This window comes from Pleurodeles waltl, chromosome 5, assembly GCF_031143425.1.
Source record: "Pleurodeles waltl isolate 20211129_DDA chromosome 5, aPleWal1.hap1.20221129, whole genome shotgun sequence".
NCBI lineage: Eukaryota > Metazoa > Chordata > Amphibia > Caudata > Salamandridae > Pleurodeles > Pleurodeles waltl.
This window is the reverse complement of record NC_090444.1, coordinates 1718427656-1718447790: the sequence shown is the minus strand read 5'-3', so window position 1 is coordinate 1718447790 and position 20135 is coordinate 1718427656. Positions and strand designations below refer to the sequence as shown.

The 20135-nt window shown below is 44.9% G+C and overlaps 1 protein-coding gene across 5 annotated transcripts in view; it reads right to left on the bottom strand.

Annotated features, from left to right (window-relative positions):
• Positions 1–2029: 2029 nt before the first annotated feature.
• The window catches only part of PLA2G7 (phospholipase A2 group VII), a 274794-nt gene continuing 256688 nt past the window's right edge, over positions 2030–20135 (bottom strand). For all 5 annotated transcript variants that reach the window (XM_069236079.1, XM_069236082.1, XM_069236081.1 and 2 more), the window contains one exon: positions 2030–9132. In XM_069236079.1, the coding sequence (XP_069092180.1) occupies positions 9017–9132 (116 nt within the window). In that variant the 3' untranslated portion in view covers positions 2030–9016. The remainder of the gene's footprint in view (positions 9133–20135) is intronic.

Sequence of the window (20135 nt, the reverse complement as noted above, 5' to 3'; positions counted from 1 at the left end):
GCCGGAAATAGAACTCAGGCCTCCTGTACGCCTTTCTGCCCATACCACTTCTGCCCAGAGTTCTCAAGAAGATCAGGAACGACTGGGCCCAAGTAATCCTTGTGGCTCCGGACTGGGCACGGAGAGTCTGGTATCTGTAGCTTCTGAAAATGAGCATCGATCCTACGATCAGGCTGCCCCTTTGGGAAGATCTTCTGTCACAGCAGCAGGATAGAGTTTTCCGCCCAAACCTGTCAACTCTGCACCTTCTTTGGTGGAGACTGAGCGGTGGCAGTTGACAGCCTTCAACCTTCCTTCAAAAGTCTGTAAAGTTATTCAATCAGCCAGGCTTCCCGCAACCAAGACGGTATACCCCTGCCGTTGGAGGTGATTTGTAGATTATTGTACAGAAAAATATATTGATCCTCTTCTGCCACTCTCCTGGATATCCTTTTCTTTATTCTATCCTTGGCCCAGCAGGGTTCTGCATTTGGCACACTAAAGAGATATCTATCTGCTCTGTCTGCTTTTCTACGGCTGCCTGTTCAGCCTTCTTTGTTCAAATCACCTATTGTACATAGATTTCTCAAAGATCTTGTACATATTTTTCCTCCTTTGCCCTTTGTCATGCCTCAGTGGGACTTTAATCCGGTTCTCACCTATCTTATATGTGCTTCTTTCGGACCACTGCACAACTGTCCCCTCTGCCTGCGCACCATCAAGACAGCCTTCTTAGTGGCAATAACATCTGCCCAGAGGGTGAGTGAGATGCAGGCTTTGTCATCCAAGCCTCCGTACCTCACAATGTTTCTTGGACAAGGTAGTGCTATGCACTCATACCTCTTTCCTCCCTAAGGTGGTGACCCCATTTCACCTGGGTCAGGTTATCACCCTTTTTTGGTCCCCCGCATCCCTCTAAGGAAGCGGAGTGACTCCACCAACTGGACCCAAAATGAGCGTAGTCATTTTACCTTGACCACACAAAAGAGTTCTAGGTTGATGACCAACTCTTTGTGGGGTATGTGGGAGCGAAGAAAGGTCGGGCAGTGCAGAAACAAACCATTTTGCGCTGGGTCATTCTCTGCATAAAGATCTGCTATGCTCTGACCAAGAAGCAGCCTCCTGAGAGCTTGAGAGCCTATTCCACCAGGGGCAAGGCTGCTACCACAGCGTTAGCACAAGGTGTACCACTCCTGGACATATGTCAGACAGCAACGTGGATGTCTCTGCACACGTTTTCCAAACACTACTGCATGGACAATCAAGTCCGTAGAGATGGGCATTTTGCTTGTTCGGTCCTGCAGGACTTTTTAGTCTAAAGTGAATTTGTCTGCAGCCCTCCACCAGGAGGTTATGGCTTGGGTAGCTATTCTAAGGCAAGGAATCTGCAGCTAGAAGTCTCTATCAGATGAACAAGTTACTTACCTTCGCTAACGCATTATCTGACAGACTATCAAGTCTGCAGATTCCTTACACCCACCTATGCCTCCCTGCTCTGCGGACTCAATTACTAAGGTTGAGGGTTGCCCCTTTCAGGGCCCTAGTGTTGGCACAGACAAAACATGGCAGTTTCTTCCATGGCTCTGCACTTCTGGTTTGGAAATTTGTGGTATGCGGGCCTGGGTAGTACTTTTATAGGCGACTGTGACCTCATAGACGGCTCCAACGACACCACGCGAATACGTACGGAGCCACCCGACGGCACACAGTTGTATTGCTCAGCAAAAGTTCCAGATTCCAAGCAGACGCCTGGAAATTCTAAGGTAAGACGTCTGCAGCTAGATAGAGTCTCTACCAGAAAATGCGTTACCGAAAGTAAGTAACTTGTTCATCAGTTCCAGTATCATTACCTAAATTGTTACACAATTCACGTCAACATTATGTATTAAAATTTTTCTTATTTCTAACAAATTTGGCCTCAAATGCATTTACTGAACACACAGCAAAGTAAATTGGTATTTTGCTAATACAGCAATTTCAGCGTCATTATTTCTTTTATTGTTCTTTTTTGTTATTAACAGATGCAAACATGAATATTTCGACTAAATGCAAATAAATAAAAATAATTGTTCTTTATTATTCAGTTTAAGAATTATAACCCTGACCACTTAAGATGGGGAGAGATGGGAATATAAAGGAAATATCGCATTTCTGTAGAACTAAATAACTTATTGTAAAGTGTTTTATGCATGCATTACTTCAAGTATGCTGTTTTACTTATGATGCCTTCAACTACTGTGCACTTCATTTACAAACCGTTTACTATGAATATCTTGTATTGTAAAAAATGTTGAGTCTATAGCTTTTGCAACTGAAATAAAACAGTATTTTTTCAGATTTCTACCACCTCATTGTCACTTTTACAGCTAATCATCCCTTGAATTGTTTTCTTATTAACACATCTTCAACTCATTTATTTTAATACTCATAGTTTATCGTATCCATAAACAAGCTCAGGCTCACCAAAATATTTAAGGAAACGCAAATAGAGAAAAATATCTTGATCCATTGTGATTTTTAAACAAAGCATTCGTTCTGGATTGCATTAACTTGAAGGCACTGCAGTGAGTCATTTTGAGGGTATGTATATGTGTGTATGTGTATATATATGGAAAATGTCACTTACCCAGTGTACATCTGTTCGTGCCATTAGTCGCTGCAGATTCACATGCTGTGCACATCCCGCCATCTGGTGTTGGGCTCGGAGTGTTACAAGTTGTTTTTCTTCGAAGAAGTCTTTTCGAGTCACGAGAACGAGGGACTCCTCCCATTTTGACTCCATTGGGCATGGGCGTCGACTCCATCTTAGATTGTTTTCCCCGCAGAGGGTGAGGTAGGAGTTGTGTATGCTAGTAATAGTGCCCATGCAATGGAGTGAATGCGTATGTACATAATGAAGTTTAAAGTAATATATTTACAAATGTACAAATGTTTAAGATCTACTTCTAAACGGCTACAGGCTCCCGGGGAGGCGGGTGGGCGCATGTGAATCTGCAGCGACTAATGCCACGAACAGATGTACACTGGGTAAGTGACATTTTCCGTTCGATGGCATGTGTAGCTGCAGATACACATGCTGTGCATAAACTAGTAAGCAGTTATCTCCCCAAAAGCGGTGGTTCAGCCTGTAGGAGTTGAAGTAGTTTGAAATAATGTTCTTAGTACAGCTTGACCTACTGTTGTGCAGTTAACACATCTACACAGTAGTGCTTGGTAAATGTATGAGGCGTAGACCATGTTGCTGCCTTACATATTTCGTTCATTGGAATATTTCCTAGAAAGGCCATGGTAGCACCTTTCTTTCTGGTTGAGTGTGCCTTTGGTGTAATAGGCAGTTCTCTTTTAGCTTTAAGATAGCAGGTTTGAATGCACTTAACTATCCATTTAGCAATACCTTGTTTTGAAATTGGATTTCCTGTATGAGGTTTTTGAAAGGCGATAAATAGTTGTTTTGTCTTTCGAATTAGTTTTGTTCTGTCAATGTAGTACATTAGTGCTCTTTTGATGTCTAATGTATGTAGTGCTCTTTCAGCTACAGAATCTGGCTGTGGGAAGAACACTGGTAATTCTACCGTTTGATTCAAGTGGAACGGTGAGATTACTTTTGGTAAAAATTTAGGATTGGTCCGTAGAACAACTTTATTTTTGTGTATTTGAATAAATGGTTCTTGAATGGTAAATGCTTGAATTTCACTCACTCTTCTTAGAGATGTGATGGCAATTAAAAATGCAACTTTCCACGTTAAGTATTGCATTTCACAAGAGTGCATGGGCTCAAAAGGTGGACCCATGAGTCGTGTTAAGACAATGTTGAGGTTCCATGAAGGAACTGGTGGTGTTCTTGGTGGTATAATTCTCTTTAGGCCTTCCATAAACGCTTTTATGACTGGTATCCTAAACAATGAAGTTGAGTGCGTAATTTTCAGGTAAGCTGAAATTGCCGTAAGATGTATTTTAATGGAAGAGAAAGCTAGTTTAGATTTGCAAATGTAGTAAGTATCCTACTATCTCTATTGCAGATGCGTGTGAAGGTTGAATTTGATTATTATGGCCGTAATAAACAAATCTTTTCTACTTATTTGCATAGCAGTGTCTAGTGGTAGGTTTTCTAGCTTGTTTTATGACCTCCATACATTCCTGTGTGAGGTCTAAGTGCCCGAATTCTAGGATTTCAGGAGCCAAATTGCTAGATTCAGCGATGCTGGATTTGGATGTCTGATCTGTTGTTTGTGTTGTGTTAACAGATCTGGTCTGTTTGGCAGTTTGACATGAGGTACTACTGAAAGGTCTAGTAGTGTTGTGTACCAAGGTTGCCTTTCCCATGTTGGTGCTATTAGTATGAGTTTGAGTTTGTTTTGACTCAACTTGTTTACTAGATATGGAAGAAGTGGGAGAGGGGGAAAAGCGTACGCAAATATCCCTGACCAGTTCATCCATAGTGCATTGCCCTGAGACTGATGTTGTGGGTACCTGGATGCGAAGTTTTGGCATTTTGAGTTTTCTTTTGTTGCAAATAGATCTATTTGTGGCATTCCCGACATTCTGAAGTAAGTGTTCAGTATTTGGGGGTGAATTTCCCATTCGTGGATCTGTTGGTGATCCCGAGAGAGATTGTCTGCTAACTGATTCTGAATCCCTGGAATAAATTGTGCTATTAGGCGAATGTGGTTGTGAATCGCCCAATGCCATATTTTTTGTGTTAGGAGACACAACTGTGTCGAGTGTGTTCCTCCCTGTTTGTTTAGGTAATACATTGTTGTCATGTTGTCAGTTTTGACAAGAGTGTATTTGTGGGTTATTATGGGTTGAAATGCTTTCAGCGCTAGAAACACCGCTAACAGTTCTAAGTGGTTTATATGAAACTGTCTTTGCTGAATGTCCCATTGTCCTTGGATGCTGTGCTGATTGAGGTGTGCTCCCCACCCTGTCATGGATGCATCTGTCGTTATTACATATTGTGGCACTGGGTCTTGAAAAGGCCGCCCTTGGTTTAAATTTATACTGTTCCACCATTGAAGCCAGATGTATGTTTGGCGGTCTATCAACACCAGATCTAGAAGTTGACCCTGTGCCTGTGACCACTGTGATGCTAGGCACTGTTGTAAGGGCCGCATGTGCAACCTTGCGTTTGGGACAATGGCTATGCATGAGGACATCATGCCTAGGAGTTTCATTACTAATTTGACCTGTATCTTTTGTTTTGGATACATGGCTTGTATTACATTGTGGAATGTTTGGACTCTTTGTGGACTTGGAGTGGCAATTCCTTTTACTGTGTTGATTGTTGCTCCTAGGTATTGCTGTGTTTGACACAGCAGAAGGTGTGACTTTGAGTAATTGATTGAGAAACCTAGTTTGTGTAGGGTTTCTATGACATAATTTGTGTGTTGTGAACACTGTATTTGCGTGTTGGTTTTGATTAACCAATCGTCTCGGACGGGAACACATGTATTTGCTGCCTTCTGATATGTGCAGCTACTACTGCTAGACATTTTGTAAAAACTCTTGGCGCAGTTGTTATTCCGAATGGCAACACTTTGAATTGGTAATGTATCCCTTGGAATACAAACCTTAGGTACTTTCTGTGTGAAGGATGTATTGGTATATGGAAATATGCATCCTTTAGATCCAGTGTTGTCATGTACTCTTGTTGTTTGAGCAGTGGGATTACTTCTTGTAATGTAACCATGTGAAAGTGGTCTGATTTGATGTATGTATTTAATATTCTGAGATCTAGTATAGGTCTTAGAGTTTTGTCTTTTTTGGGTATCAGAAAGTACAGTGAGTAAACTCGTGTGTTTAGTTCTTGTTTTGGTACTAATTCTATTGCCTCTTTTTGGAGCAATGCTTGAACTTCTAATCCTAGAAGATTTATATGTTGTTTTGACATACTGTGTGTTTTCGGTGGGACTGTTGGAGGGAATTCGAGAAATTCTATGCAATAACCATGCTGGATAATTGCTAGTACCCAAGTATCTGTTGTTATCTCCTCCCAATGTTTGTAAAATTGGCTTAGTCTTCCCCCCACAGGTGTTATGTGATGGGGATGTGTGACTTGTAAGTCACTGTTTATTTTGAGGACTTTTGGGGCTTTGGAATTTTCCTCTATTTTTTTGGACTTGTCCCCCTCTATATTGCCCCCGAAAACTTCCCCGCTGATATTGGCTTTGGTAAGTGGGCCTTGTTTGTGATGTTGTGGTTTCTGTAGGTTGTCCTCGAAACCCTCCCCTAAAAGGTGTTTTGCGAAATGTGCCTCTGCTCTGCGGGGAGTAGAAGTGCGCCCATGGCTTTTGCTGTATCAGTGTCTTTCTTGAGTTTATCAATAGCAGTGTCGACTTCCGGCCCAAACAACTGCTGTTTATTAAATGGCATATTTAGCACGGCTTGTTGAATTTCCGGCTTGAAACCTGACGTGCGCAGCCATGCGTGCCTTCTTATTGTTATTGCAGTATTTACTGTCCTTGCAGCTGTATCTGCTGCATCCATTGAAGACCGTATCTGATTATTAGAGATACTTTGTCCTTCTTCCACCACTTGTTGTGCTCTTTTTTGGAACTCCTTGGCTAAGTGTTCTATCAAATGTTGCATCTCATCCCAGTGAGCTCTATCATATCTTGCCAAAAGTGCTTGTGAATTGGCAATGCGCCATTGGTTTGCTGCTTGTGCTGCAACCATTTTGCCCGCAGCATCAAATTTGCGACTCTCTTTGTCTGGAGGTGGTGCGTCCCCCGAGGTATGAGAGTTTGCTCTCTTACGAGCTGCCCCGACAACTACTGAGTCTGGTGCTAACTGGGTTGTAATATAAACAGGATCTGTTGACGGTGGCTTGTACTTTTTCTCCACCCTTGGAGTTATGGCTCGGCCTTTAACAGGATCCTGAAAGATTTGTTTTGAATGTTTTAGCATTCCTGGGAGCATAGGTAGTCTTTGGTATTGGCTATGAGTGGAGGATAGCGTGTTAAACAAAAAGTCATCCTCAATTGGTTCGGAATGCAAGGTGACGTTATGGAAAGCAGCTGCCCTTGCGATCACCTGTGTGTAAGATGTACTGTCCTCAGGAGGGGACGGCCTGGCAGGGTACGAGTCTGGGCTGTTGTCCGATACTGGAGCATCGTAAAGGCCCCATGCATCGGGATCATCTTCACTCATGGCAGTATGAGTCGGGGAGTGCATCAGTGGAGGAGTTGCTACTGGTGATGTGTGCACTGATGGTGGAGGAGACGGTGGTGGAGTTGTTTTCTTTGCCACCTTTGCCTGTGGCTCCTTGTCCTTTTCCTGAAAGGCAAGTTTTCTTTTTATTTTAATTGGGGGAAGAGTGGTTATCTTCCCTGTGTCTTGATGAATGTGGAGCCTCCTTTGAGTATAGTCTGGCTCTACAGCTTGAAGTTCAACTCCAAATCTATGTTTTTGCATTTGGGAGGACAATCCTTGTTCCTCTGTATAGGAACCTGTTTTCGGCTCCGAGGCTGGATGTTTGAGACCCGAAACTTTTTCGGACGTCTTTTTAGGCTCCGAAGAAACCTTTGTAATTTTCGTTGTGGTGGTGTCTCTGTGCGAATTTGTTCGGTGCCGCTGTCACGGTGCCGAAATTTCTCTGAGCCGATGTCTCGGGTCCGAGATTGCTGTGTGGCGGTATCTCGACCGGAGTTGGATGACTTCGACACCAGGGTGCCCTTTTTCGGTGCCTTGGCTCGGGCACCTATTTTTTGGGTTAAGCCATGGTGGCGTCCCCTAGGCTTTTGTTGACTTCTCGTGAGTCTTATGTTTTGACGTCTTACTCACGGTTTTCGGCATTTCTTCGGCCTCGAGCTCTTCCGAGTCCGACTCGTGGATAGAGAAAGCTTCCTCTTCCTCCTCGAAACGCTCTTGTCCTGTCGGCGTCGACGCCATCTGCAGTCTTCTGGCTCTTCGGTCTCTTAACGTCTTTCTGGACCGAAACGCTCGACAGGCCTCACAAGTATCTTCCTTGTGCTCTGGGGACAAGCACAAGTTACAGACCAGATGCTGATCCGTATACGGATACTTGTTATGGCATTTTGGACAGAAGCAGAATGGGGTCCGTTCCATCAGCCTTGAAGTCACACATGGCCGGGCCGACAAGGCCCCGACGGGGGATCGAAAAAAACCCAAAGGGCCACCGGAGCTCTTCAAAATTCGGTGTCGATCTGTTGTAACTAACCCGATACCGAACGCAAACAATACCGAAGTTTTTTCCGAGATTCTAACTAACTTTCCGACCCGAAACACGGAGCGAAAAGGAACACGTCCGAACCCGATGGCGGAAAAAAAACAATCTAAGATGGAGTCGACGCCCATGCACAATGGAGTCGAAATGGGAGGAGTCCCTCGGTCTCGTGACTCGAAAAGACTTCTTCAAAGAAAAACAACTTGTAACACTCCGAGCCCAACACCAGATGGCGGGATGTGCACAGCATGTGTATCTGCAGCTACACATGCCATCGAACATACATATATATATATATATGCAAAAGAAGACTTTCTTTGAAAGAGCCAACCCTTCCCATTATTGCGCATAACAATCCAATATGTCTCTTTGTATGACTCTTATCAGATACACTTAGAAAGAATAAAATAATCAACAATTAATGACCTGTAACTTCCCTAGAATTAAAGATCTGTAAAACATAAACACTTAAAAGTGCAGGATTGACTTGACTCCCTCAAAAACGAATTCGGTTTACTTTTTAATAAAACAGATTTTGTATTTGCTAAACATATTATTTGAAACATTTGCTAAGTGAAAACATTTAATTTTTTTCTCCTATAGTAAAGTTTGCTTCAACAGCGGAACTTCCTCGCAAGAGCCAATGCAGAATTTGAAGAAGCTCTATATGAATTGTTTGTCGCACTGTAAGAGCCCATGTACAACGTGGCATACGTCATTCACTGTTTTAGTTGTAACGTGGGAAAATGCCATGCTTAGACTGTAGTGGAATGGCAGACAGTGGCCAGCGCTCTGGTCCGTGAAATATGAGAAAAGAGTTTCAAAAGTATGTGATAACTTCTTAACTTGGTGTCATTTCTTTACAACTTCAGGCTCTGTTGAAGGTAGCATGATGTTGGTTCCTGGAATGAGATGATCCCCCTTTCCATCTAAGAGAGCATCCCATTGATTGAAATCTCTCTGGAGGGCTGGAGGCAAAGAAAGAATATTATGTAATAATCATAAAAGACACAAACATATTTAGTACTGAGTTAATAATCAGTGCGGGAGATCCTAAAAGATCATGTTTTTCATGAAGTGATGCCAAGATACAAAGTACTTCATATTAATGACATTCATTTATAGGGAATCCAACAACAATGTACAACATCATTTATAGCTCACTTAAAAGGAAGATGCATTGAATAATTAACACTTCCTGAAATGCCTGATCTTTAATCAACTCATGATCTCTGAACGCCTCATTTAAATATGAATGAATAAATGTGGGCCACAACACAATTTGAAATGTTCAAGCAGGTACCCACTCAGCACTGGTGGGCAATCTGGAAGCTTCTATAATCCTCAACAAATCACCTCTCATGAGGAAGTCACTATAATGCATAGCCTAACCAGGATGGGATGAGAAGTTATAAATTATCCTTATGACTATCAAGTGTCAATCAAAAGAATAAACGTCCTCCTGGCCTATAAATTCTTTCATCTTCCTAGATAAACAGATGGTCTACAGAAACATTTAGGGGCATATTTATACTCTGTTTGCACCGAATTAACGTCATTTTTTGTTTTTACTCTAATTCGGTGCAAAACTATCTTCATATTTATACTTTGGTGCTAGACCTGTCTAGCTCCAAATTTATGGTGTTAAAGTCATTTTCTGGAAGTGGAGACCTACCTTGCCTTCATGAGATGAAAAATAATGCTAATTCAGTGCAAACAGAGTATAAATATGCCACTTAGCGTCAAAAAATGACGCTAATCTGGTTAGTCATTTATTTTGACTCTAACCTGACTAACGTAATTTTTATTTACGCTACACTACCCTTTGCACCGGCTTGCACCATTCCATAAATATGGTGCCTAGCTGGTGCAAAACTTTTTGGTGCAAAACTGCGTTAGTGCAGTTTTGCACCAAAAAGTATAAATAAGGCCCTTAGTGAGGCTACTTGAAAAGGCAGTCCCTCTACTTCACCTGTTACATGTTTGTGTCATAAACTAGTCATCCACGATCAATAACCCCTTGATGGTATATCCTGAAAGAGCTTCCATCTTGCTGGACTTTCAAGAAAAACATGCAGCCCAGACTAAAAGATAACAATGACATCTGAATCCTAGTCACTTTCAAGGGCCCGAAGAAGCCCAGCTTTCTTATACCTGCCAAGATGAATGCAAGGTCCACAAACTGTGTCTTCGCTTCATCCCCTACCTACTTTGTCCCAAGTCTCATCCTACATTAAGCTTTGGCTCCAATGCCTAACAAGCACCTGCCTAATGAGCATACCTTAAATACATTTAACATCACTCTTAAACTAGTAACGGAACGAAATCTCAAACCATTACCCAACACCTTCAAGTGTTCCTTTAGCTAAGGGCTGTAACTTCATCAAAAATATTCCTGGATCAAGAACTCATTTGGAATTTGCTCGTGCTAAGTTATTTAAGCATTGTAATATAGTGTGGAATCTTTTGCTGACAAAACCCTGGCCCCTACAATATCAAGAACAAATCCTTGCACTTTGCCCCCTTTCAAAAGCAAACTGAAAACATAGAAACGGAAAGCCAACCAGACAGTTCATTCGGAACATAAACACCCTCAGCAAAGCCAACCAAGAAAGCATATACTTTCAAAGTGATCTCATTTATGCTTTCAGAATTACATGGACATGGCCCACGTATCCACCACCATTCCCACATCTGCCACTTTCCTCCTTTCCCATTTTATATTACCTCTGCAATGTTCAACAACGTTGACCAATCCATTAAACGTATGGTACCAATGGTTCTTTTGCTAACAGCTCATTCACAGCATCTTGCTGCTTGTCACTCACCTTTTATTCACCCCTCCCAGCCCCAATGTCCTGCACTTTCCCTTTGAAAGTCTTCTTTGGCAAAATCCTTTCCTAATCTAAGTTATTATACCACATTTATGATGGCAACAGTCAAAACATGTTTATTTTACCCTTGCTAGGAAAATGCCACTACTGGCATGCTTAACCCCTAATCTTTTGCCTTTTGTTGATGCTAGTTATGATTGAAAGTGTGCTGGGACCCTGCTAACCAGGCCCCAGCACCACTGTTCTTTCACTAAACTGTACTTTTGTCTCCACAACTGGCACAGCCCTGGCACACAGATAAGTCCCTTGTAAATGGTACCCCTGATACCAAGGTTCCTGTGGCCAGGGAAGGTCTCTAAAGGCTGCAGCATGTATTAAGCCACCCTGGGGACCCCACACTCAGCACATGCACACTGCCTCACAGCTTCTGTGTGCTAGTGGGGAGAAAATGACTAAGTCGACATGGCACTCCCCTCAGGGTGCCATGCCTACAACCCACTGCCTGTGACATAGGTAAGTCACCCCTCTAGTAGGCCTTAGAGCCCAAAGGCAGGGTGCACTATACCACAGGTGAGGGCATAGCTGCATGAGCACTATGCCCCTACAGTGTCTAAGCCAAACACAAATTCCACAGTTTCATAATGGCTACACTGAATACTGGGAAGTTTGGTATCAAACTTCTCAGCACAATAAATCCACACTGATGCCAGTGTGGGATTTATTGAGAAATGCACACAGAGGGTTTCTTAGAGATACCCCCTGTATACCAGCCCAACTACTAGTGCTAGGCTGACCAGCTTCTGCCAACCTGCCACATACAGACAGGTTTCTGGCCACATGGGGCGAGTGCCTTTCTGCACTCTGTGACCAGAAACATAGCCTGTACTGGGTGGAGGTGCTTCACACCTCCCCCTGCAGGAACTGTAACACTTGGCGGTGAGCCTCAAAGGCTCAAGCCTGGTGTTTCAGTGCCCCAGGGCACACCAGCTAGTGGAGATGCCCGCCCCCGGACACAGCCCCCACTTTTGGCGGCAAGTCTGGAGGAGATAATGAGAAAAACAAGAAGGAGTCACCCTCCAGCCAGGACAGCCACTAAGGTGTCCTGAGGTGACCCCTGCCTTAGAAAATCCTCCATCTTGCTTTGGAGGATTTAGCCCAACAAGATTAGGGATGTGGCCCCCCTCCCCACAGGGAGGAGGCAGAAGGAAGGTGTAGCCACCCTCAAGGACAGTAGCCATTGGTTACTGCCCTCCAGCCCTAAACACACCCCTAAACAGTATTTAGGGGTGACTGAACCCAGGAAAAAAGATTCCTGATGACCTAAAGAAGAAGGACTGCTGACTTGAAAGCCCTGCAGAGACGACGGAGACAACAACTGACTTGGCCCCAGCCCTACCGGCCTGTCTCCAGACTCAAAGACCCTGCAACAGTGACGCATCCAGCGGGATCAGCGCCGACTCAGAGGACTGCCGTGCAACCCAAAGGACCAAGAAACTACTGTGGACAGCGTCTCTGTCTAACCTACAAAGAAGAAACCATCTTTAAAGGGACTCCAGCCTTACTCCGGTAGCGAGAGTCCCCACCACTCTGCACCCGATGGCCCCGTCTTGTGTCCAGAAAAACCAACACTCCAGCGAGGACCCCCAGGCGAGTCCCATGATGTGGTCAGCCAGAGATGACCTCCCTGCACCCCCACGGCGAAGCCTGCAGAGAGAATCCAGAGGCTCCCGACACCTGGAAGAAGCATTGCACCCGCAGCCCCCAGGCCCAAGAGAAACCAACTACAGGTGCAGGAGTGACCAGCAGGCGGCCCTCATCATTGCCCAGTCGGTGGCTGACCCGAGAAGCCCCCCTCTGCTTCGCCAGAGTGACTCCTGGGTCCCTCCATTGCTTTCAATGCAAAACCCAACACCTACATGGTACACTACACCCGGCCGCCCCTGTGTCACTGAGGGTGTATTTTGAAAGCCTGTTTGTGACACCTTCCCCCCCCCCCCCCCAGTGCTCTACAAAAAAAAACCTTTTCTGCTCCCCGAGGACACAGGTACTTGCCTGCTAGCAGACTGGAACCGGAGCACCCCTGGTCTCCATAGGCACCTATGTTATTTGGGCCCCACTTTGACCTCTGCACCTGACCAGCCCTGTGTTGCTGGGTGCTTGGGGCTGGATGTTTGGGGTTGACTTGCCCAGGAGACTAAACTTGTAAGTGCTTTACTTACCTGCTAGACTAACTTGTACTTTCCTCCCCCAGGAACTGTTGATTTTTCCAGTGTCACTTTTAAAATAGTTTATTGCTATTGTTGCCAAAACTGTGTACCTTACTGTTTTATTTCAGAGTTCCATACTTACCTATGCCAAGTACCTCACAATATATGTATTTACTTGAATTCTGAATCTTGTGATTCTAAAATAAATTAAGAAAATAATATTTTTCTATATAAAAATCTACTAGCCTAGAGTTAAGTCTGAGTGTGTGTTCTCATTTATTGCCTGTGTATGTACAACAAATGCTTAACACTACCCTCTGATAAGCCTACTGCTGGACCACACTACCACAAAATAGAGCATTAGTATTATCTAATTTTGCCACTATCAACCTCTATGGGGAACCCTTGGACTCTGTGCACACTATCTCTCACTTTGAGATAGTTTATACAGAGCCAACTTCCTACACCCTTCCTTTACCTCATTAGTCCAAATGTTCAAATTGTCTCAATTCCATCAGACATTAGATAGCTCTTGATCATACAGTAATCTACAACTGAAAAACTACAGGCCTCAGCAGCTTCCACCTCTCTCCCAGCCACTATAACCCTTCTCTGATTCCTTGGTTTCTGTCCCCAAAAGTCAAATATGGGTACTTCTGTTCAGCTACCAGGTCAGAAGTCCTTCATCGCCCCCATCATGCATGCCAAGTTCCGGTGTTTAATATTAGTGAAATTACCCAGCATTATCATGTCCAGATAAACAAATCCTTTATCAATTTGTTTTCCATTAGTGGATAAAATCCCCTTTCAGAATAAAGAGTTGTCTCTTTTGGATCTTAAATTCTAGCAACCCATGTCATTGTGCGACATTTCTAGCTCTTTTTCTCACAGTGAACTTTAATTTGGAAGCGACAAGAGTATGTGTATGTTCAGGTAGAAAGTGGTAAGTGATAATGGATTGATTTACATAGAAGTCTGAAACCACCCACCCTATTATTGTGAAAAAATGTATAACGTTCAAAGGAATATAAATCACTGTATGGACGGAAGTGGTTGTTGTCAACTAAAGAAGCTGAAGTGAGTATTTAAGCTTAGGGATTTTGTGAGGAGCATTCATTAGAAGAGAATTATATTAAGTTCCTAAGCGGAAGAGAGCTTCCTAAATACATTTATGGCTTCACTGGTTGCCTCTTTTGCCTCCCCCCTCCCCCACTAATTGATTGATTCATGGAGTGTTCATTAGCTTCTTCCCAGTCTCCTGAATTGCTTGGAGATAGACTACAAACATCCACTTCCAATTCCACCAGCCCCTTGCACTTACTGTAATGGCTTAACTGCCGTCCATTGAGTATCCTTTGGACTGCTGGTGTCTTTGATTTTTATCTTTCTTTTGAATGCTTACTTGCTAGCTTTAATGCCTGCTCGCTTCTTCATGCATAATCACTAGACTGGTCCCTGCCCACACTCCTTTGATCCCTGTGAATTCCTACAGCTTAAATGCTTGCATTTCCCACTGACCATTCCCATTTATGTCGATAGATTAACTGTCCATTATCACACTGACTAGACCACAGCCCTTAAACTCATCTTTCTGCTGATGTTCCTAACTGCAGATTTCTCACCTTGTGAATATTCCCCCAGGTGTCACAGTGTAGTCAAAATCTTTTCAGTAGTCCCCTTGGGTGCCAGTAGGCGGCATTGTGTGGCTCTGCGGCAATGTTATTCGACTCTGCAAGTGACGTGTGGAGCTGTATACAAGAGCAGTGCATGCGCACCCACGTCAGTTACTTTCTTTCTATGCCACCAGACGCAGATCCATAGTTACTCATGATTTTAGATGAGATTTTTTTTCTATGAAAGAAACATTTATTTAAATCCAGTGTGCAAAGGACAATGTCATTTTCCAAAGCTACAGGGTTTAATGCTTCTAGGGACTGTCACAAATACGTCTGACAGATCCTCTCCAAGTATGCCTTTGGTGCTTGGTGTCGGAACATGCATCCAGAGCCTGCAAAAAGTGAACCAAGATCATCCTGGAAGGCCATACGGACCATGATGTGAAGCTGTATGTTACCAAACACTGAAAGACTCCACTCTGGGACCAGTCAAGTTCGAAAGGAAGGATTCTCTCCTTTCCCAATGCTGTTCCAGAGGCAGGCGATCATCTCAGTTGAAGTCTTCGGGTAAGTCAAAAAGGAAACACAATAAGTCCAATGACTTGGCCCTTCTCACCACACTCGAACTCCAGAGCGCAACGGTGTCAAAGTGCCTCTTGGACCTATGGTCGGTTTCTCTTGGGCTTGGGGGCTGCGAGTGCAGTGCCTCTCCAGGCGTCGGATATCTTTGTCCCGGGCAGTCGTGGTCAAGGGGATCCTGGGGATTCCTTCTGCAGGCGGCGTTGTGGGAGTGCAGAGAGGTCAGCCCAGGGTGGACACGGCATCTGAGTCGCCTGGGGTTCCTCTCTGGATAGTTGGTTTCTCTGGACACGGGCCGGGGGCGTCAGGTGCAGAGTGGTTGGACTCACACTTCTGGAGTGAGGTGAGAGTCCCTTTAAAGTTGGTTTCTTGGTCCTTTCTTTGGACAGGTCCGCTCTCCACGGAAGTTTCTTGGTCCTCGATGATGCAGGCAGTCCCCTAGAGGCTTTTCAGGGGGTGGCTGGTCCTGCAGAATGCGTTGCTTCTTTTCTTGCAGCCTTTAGAAGCAGGAGACAGGCCCGTGAGGCTGGGGCCAAGTCAGTTGGTGTCCCCTTCTCTTTCTCTGCGGTCCTTTGTTGAGGTCATCAGGAATCCTTTGGAACTTCCTATGCTTCTTAACTTTCACTGGATGATTTTGGATGTCCAATTCACTTTCTTCTCTTTCCTCTCTCACCTCGTAACCGATAGTAGACATATATGAGCACACAGTCTGCCATGCCAATCACTTTCTTTTCACTAACGTGTGCATGTTCACACATTTTAAGATAAGCGGATCACGGGCATAATCCATTTCTTTCATTTGTATATACGTAGAGTACTTGTAAGGAAATGCCTCCTTGGCATGGTTGCCCCCTGACTTTTTGCCTTTGCTGATGCTATGTTTACAATTGAAAGTGTGCTGAGGCCTGCTAACCAGGCCCCAGCACCAGTGTTCTTTCCCTAACCTGTACTTTTGTATCCACAATTGGCAGACCCTGGCATCCAGATAAGTCCCTTGTAACTGGTACTTCTAGTACCAAGGGCCCTGATGCCAAGGAAGGTCTCTAAGGGCTGCAGCATGTCTTATGCCACTCTGGAGACCTCTCACTCAGCACAGACACACTGCTTGCCAGCTTGTGTGTGCTAGTGAGGACAAAACGAGTAAGTCGACATGGCACTCCCCTCAGGGTGCCATGCCAGCCTCTCACTGCCTATGCAGTATAGGTAAGACACCCCTCTAGCAGGCCTTACAGCCCTAAGGCAGGGTGCACTATACCATAGGTGAGGGTACCAGTGCATGAGCATGGTACCCCTACAGTGTCTAAACAAAACCTTAGACATTGTAAGTGCAGGGTAGCCATAAGAGTATATGGTCTGGGAGTCTGTCAAACACGAACTCCACAGCACCATAATGGCTACACTGAAAACTGGGAAGTTTGGTATCAAACTTCTCAGCACAATAAATGCACACTGATGCCAGTGTACATTTTATTGCAAAATACACCCCAGAGGGCACCTTAGAGGTGCCCCCTGAAACTTAACCGACTGTCTGTGTAGGCTGACTAGTTCCAGCAGCCTGCCACACTAGAGACATGTTGCTGGCCCCATGGGGAGAGTGCCTTTGTCACTCTGAGGCCAGTAACAAAGCCTGCACTGGGTGGAGATGCTAACACCTCCCCCAGGCAGGAGCTGTAACACCTGGCGGTGAGCCTCAAAGGCTCACCCCTTTGTCACAGCCCAGCAGGGCACTCCAGCTTAGTGGAGTTGCCCGCCCCCTCCGGCCACGGCCCCCACTTTTGGCGGCAAGGCTGGAGGGAACAAAGAAAGCAACAAGGAGGAGTCACTGGCCAGTCAGGACAGCCCCTAAGGTGTCCTGAGCTGAGGTGACTCTGACTTTTAGAAATCCTCCATCTTGCAGATGGAGGATTCCCCCAATAGGGTTAGGATTGTGACCCCCTCCCCTTGGGAGGAGGCACAAAGAGGGTGTACCCACCCTCAGGGCTAGTAGCCATTGGCTACTAACCCCCCAGACCTAAACACGCCCTTAAATTTAGTATTTAAGGGCTACCCTGAACCCTAGAAAATTAGATTCCTGCAACTACAAGAAGAAGGACTGCCTAGCTGAAAACCCCTGCAGAGGAAGACCAGAAGATGACAACTGCCTTGGCTCCAGAAACTCACCGGCCTGTCTCCTGCCTTCCAAAGATCCTGCTCCAGCGACGCCTTCCAAAGGGACCAGCGACCTCGACATCCTCTGAGGACTGCCCCTGCTTCGAAAAGACAAGAAACTCCCGAGGACAGCGGACCTGCTCCAAGAAAGGCTGCAACTTTGTTTCCAGCAGCCTTGAAAGAACCCTGCAAGCTCCCCGCAAGAAGCGTGAGACTTGCAACACTGCACCCGGCGACCCCGACTCGGCTGGTGGAGATCCAACACCTCAGGAGGGACCCCAGGACTACTCTGATACTGTGAGTACCAAAACCTGTCCCCCCTGAGCCCCCACAGCGCCGCCTGCAGAGGGAATCCCGAGGCTTCCCCTGACCGCGACTCTTTGAATCCAAAGTCCCGACGCCTGGGAGAGACCCTGCACCCGCAGCCCCCAGGACCTGAAGGACCGGACTTTCACTGGAGAAGTGACCCCCAGGAGTCCCTCTCCCTTGCCCAAGTGGAGGTTTCCCCGAGGAACCCCCCCCTTGCCTGCCTGCAGCGCTGAAGAGATCCCGAGATCTCTCATAGACTAACATTGCGAACCCGACGCCTGTTTCTACACTGCACCCGGCCGCCCCCGCGCTGCTGAGGGTGAAATTTCTGTGTGGGCTTGTGTCCCCCCCGGTGCCCTACAAAACCCCCCTGGTCTGCCCTCCGAAGACGCGGGTACTTACCTGCAAGCAGACCGGAACCGGGGCACCCCCTTCTCTCCATTCTAGCCTATGTGTTTTGGGCACCACTTTGAACTCTGCACCTGACCGGCCCTGAGCTGCTGGTGTGGTGACTTTGGGGTTGCTCTGAACCCCCAACGGTGGGCTACCTTGGACCAAGAACTGAACCCTGTAAGTGTCTTACTTACCTGGTAAAACTAACAAATACTTACCTCCCCTAGGAACTGTGAAAATTGCACTAAGTGTCCACTTTTAAAACAGCTATTTGTCAATAACTTGAAAAGTATACATGCAATTTTTATGATTTAAAGTTCCTAATGTACTTACCTGCAATACCTTTCAAACAAGATATTACATGTTAAATTTGAACCTGTGGTTCTTAAAATAAACTAAGAAAAGATATTTTTCTATACAAAAACCTATTGGCTGGATTTGTCTCTGAGTGTGTGTACCTCATTTATTGTCTATGTGTATGTACAACAAATGCTTAACACTACTCCTTGGATAAGCCTACTGCTCGACCACACTACCACAAAATAGAGCATTAGTATTATCTATTTTTACCACTATTTTACCTCTAAGGGGAACCCTTGGACTCTGTGCATGCTATTCCTTACTTTGAAATAGCACATACAGAGCCAACTTCCTACAGTACTATACGACACTTAGTATTGATTATTGTTTTGCAGCCTTGATAAAGTCACTTGTGTGACGAAACACGTGTTGGCTGTTCTTCAGCAAAAATGAAAACTCCCCTATGACAAACGCTGTCTTAAGGATTAAAGACTTTGATCAACACCAACTTGGAATCAGTGCTTTCTTCTCCGCTTCTGGATCTACATTACCAGGGACACATTCTCCCATTGATCTTACTGGACTGTACTCCTCTGAGTGCCTGGTCAATCTGTAGCAATTTTCTTTGTGTATCTGGGTACACAATTTTCAATGCCCATTGGGTAGTTGGGCACTCGACCAACATGGCACCAATTTCTCGTATCTCTGACTTTGATATCCAATACAAACTGTAACGTTACGGAGGTGCGGCACCTTGACCGCCACTACCCCTTTTGATTGTGTGTTTACTTGGCTTTGTCCAAAGTGTGGTCGGCTGCACTCCGGTTATTGTGACACTTGCCTTACTTTATATTTTTTCTGTACACTATTTGTTTACTCCCTACCAGGTTCCCAGGCATGGCCTCTTTTGACGACAACAGGGATGTCCTAGCTGCTGAACTATTTTCCAAAAAATCCCTGACTGCACATACTTTGAACTCCATACCACCCAAAGAAGGGCTTAAGCACAAGTTTATTAAACTAGAACGATTAAAAAAACAGGAGCTAGCTCGTTGGTGGGACATCACGACTCTCAAAAGATATCTGGAACTCAAACAGATCCCTAGGGGGCTACGGGTCATAATATTTCCCTCATTTGAAGAACTTGACCCAGATTTACTTGGGGAGCGGGAACACCTTATCTCCTCTGCGTCATTCGGCATGATCAACATTCTTATCAAACATGCTGATAGGAAACGTAATAAACTACTTTTGGACATAGCTTCTCTAGAAGAAGAAATCAAAAGTCTAAAACTTACGGAAGCCACTGATAAAAACTACACCATAATGAGAGACATACTAAATGGGTACCAACTATATGTAAAAGACAAGAAGATGAGAAAGCTCATCAGGGACGAGAATGACTATAGTAGCGGCAGAATATACACTTTTGCACGCAAATTCGATCAGATAAATAGAGACACCAACAAGCCCAACTCGAATGCCACTCCGGCAAGTGCCATTTCAGATAGCCTGTCTGATATTTCCAACCTTTCCAGCGACGGCACAGACACTCCCCTGAACAGACCCATTGACAACACAGCCC